This window comes from Cebus imitator, unplaced genomic scaffold (assembly GCF_001604975.1).
Source record: "Cebus imitator isolate Cc_AM_T3 unplaced genomic scaffold, Cebus_imitator-1.0 Scaffold539, whole genome shotgun sequence".
NCBI classification, from domain to species: domain Eukaryota; kingdom Metazoa; phylum Chordata; class Mammalia; order Primates; family Cebidae; genus Cebus; species Cebus imitator.
The window spans coordinates 1,278,052-1,280,281 of record NW_016107854.1 but is presented as its reverse complement, the minus strand read 5'-3'; the positions used below and the strand labels follow the sequence as shown (position 1 = coordinate 1,280,281).

General features: G+C 43.6%; 1 protein-coding gene across 1 annotated transcript in view; it reads right to left on the bottom strand.

The window, feature by feature from the left end:
• Positions 1-2,230, bottom strand: part of KCMF1 (potassium channel modulatory factor 1) — an 89,346-nt gene that overhangs the window by 4,761 nt on the left and 82,355 nt on the right. Inside the window, 1 exon segment of the mRNA XM_017514948.2 lies at positions 980-1,294. Coding sequence (XP_017370437.2) covers positions 980-1,294 — 315 coding nt within the window.

Genomic DNA, 2,230 nt, shown 5'->3' with positions numbered 1-2,230 from the left:
CCTCCTGAGTAGCTGGGATTACAGGCACGCACCACCATGCCCAGCTAATTTTTTGTAGTTTTTTAGTAGAGATGGGGTTTCACCATGTTGACCAGGACGGTCTCGATCTCTTGACCTCGTGATCCACCCGCCTCGGCCTCCCAAAGTGCTGGGATTACAGGCTTGAGCCACCGCGCCCGGCGGGAAGCCATTTTTTTTAAAGTTAATTTTGTGTGCCAACCATAGGAATTTAAATCTAGCTTTTTTAGAAGTACACAGGAGAAAACTGCCACTGCATTATGAAATCTTTCTTATACCTTTTAATATTTCACAACAGATTAAAATTGGCAATAAAAAGCAATGTTAATTATGATAAATGCACCTAATATGAACCATATATATATATAAAATGATAGAGTGTTAAGATTTATGGGTACTATGGCAAAACAATTCACATTACATGATGATATATACCTTGAGAACAAGATGATCAGTTATTTTAGAGACAGGGTATCACTCTGTCACCCTGAAGTGGTTGACATCAGGCTGAAGTGCATGGTGCAGTCTTGGCTCACTGCAACCTCTGCCTCCAGGGCTCATGTGATCCTCCCGCCTCAGCCTCCTGAGTAGTGGGGACTTCACGTGCACATCTGGCTAATTTTTGTATTTTTGTAGAGATAAGATTTTACCGTGCAGCCCAAGCTGGTCTGAAATTCCTGGGCTCAGGCGATCTGCTTGCCTTGGTCTCCCAAAGTGCTGGGATTACAGGTGTGAGCCACTGCATCTGGCCCAGTATTCTTAATTTATCTAAAATAATTATTATGTTTCACATTCTTGGGGAAATATTGAATATGCAGTTTTAATCAGAGATCTGTGAGTTTTAATCAAACACAGAATTTTCAAGAAATATATATGCACAAAAGAGAAAAGATAATTCCAGATTGTATAGTAGCAATAAAATATTACTTTCCAAACAAAATTCTATCAAGAAATGAGCTACCTTGTTAAAAGAAACTGGGAATTCTGGAGAGTCTGCTGACTGCTTTCTGTATTAGCTATGTTGGTTGTTGCTGTGGATTGTGTGATTGTAGTGGTGACACTGCTTGTGTTAGTACGCCGGGTTGCGTTGCGTGCGGTCTCCAGTTGTTGCCGTGCTGCCTGGGCATGCTGCCGTTCTAGCTGCAGCTGCATCTGCAGTTGTTGTAACTGAGAAGCGGAAGGGCCAGAGGAATTAAGCTGTCCTCCTGCAGAACGTCTCACTCCAGATAACTGAGATAAAAGCTCTGCCAATGGAAACAGAGACAGTTAATGTCTGCTTAATACTGAGGAAAACAAAATGCTACAGAGATCACTCTTTTACTGGAAGAACGTCAAAGGCACTGTGAACAAGTAGGTAACCACAGCAGCATACAGTTCAGCTAAGAGCTGAATACCTTCTAGAATGCCTCCTGGAGGCAGGAGTTACTGTGTACAGGGAATGCAAATGCGTACGAATATTAACCCAGACCCAATTATGTTTGCCTTAGGCAAAACTCAGATTATCTTTAAAATTATTTGCATAATAGACTAACTTAGTTAAGCTTCCTCTTAGTATTTAATGAAGCGGTTTATCCATGGACCCAATTACAATAAAAGCTCTCTCAACATGTGATCCATGGAAGCAGGGATGAAGTCTACTGTTTACTGTATTCCTAGCTCTCAGAACAGGGCCTGATATATAGTAGGAATTCAGACATTTACTAAATGACTGAATGAATTATTAGGATTCAGTCCAAGAGGCCTGGATCATTTTTGATGGTGGCCCTTACACACTCACCTCTGCCTTCCCCCCCTCAAGTACCTTCTGGTACTGCTGTTTCAGAGTATGCTGTAGAGGGACCACTAGCAGTGCTCAGTAAGGCTGACTGGCTCCCAAGAACCTGTTACATTTGACTGTACAGCCTAATTAGTGGCCTGTTATGATCCAGACTGCCTTGTGTCCGTAAAGCTGTACTCATTAAGAGAGGTGTGGACGGGCGCGGTGGCTCAAGCCTATAATCCCAGCACTTTGGGAGGCCGAGGCGGGTGGATCACGAGGTCAAGAGATCGAGACCATCCTGGTCAACATGGTGAAACCCCGTCTCTACTAAAAATACAAAACATTAGCTGGGCATGGTGGTGCGTGCCTGTAATCCCAGCTGAGGAGGCTGAGGCAGGAGAATTAGGAGAATTGCCTGAACCCAGGAGGCGGAGGTTGCAGTGAGCCGAGATC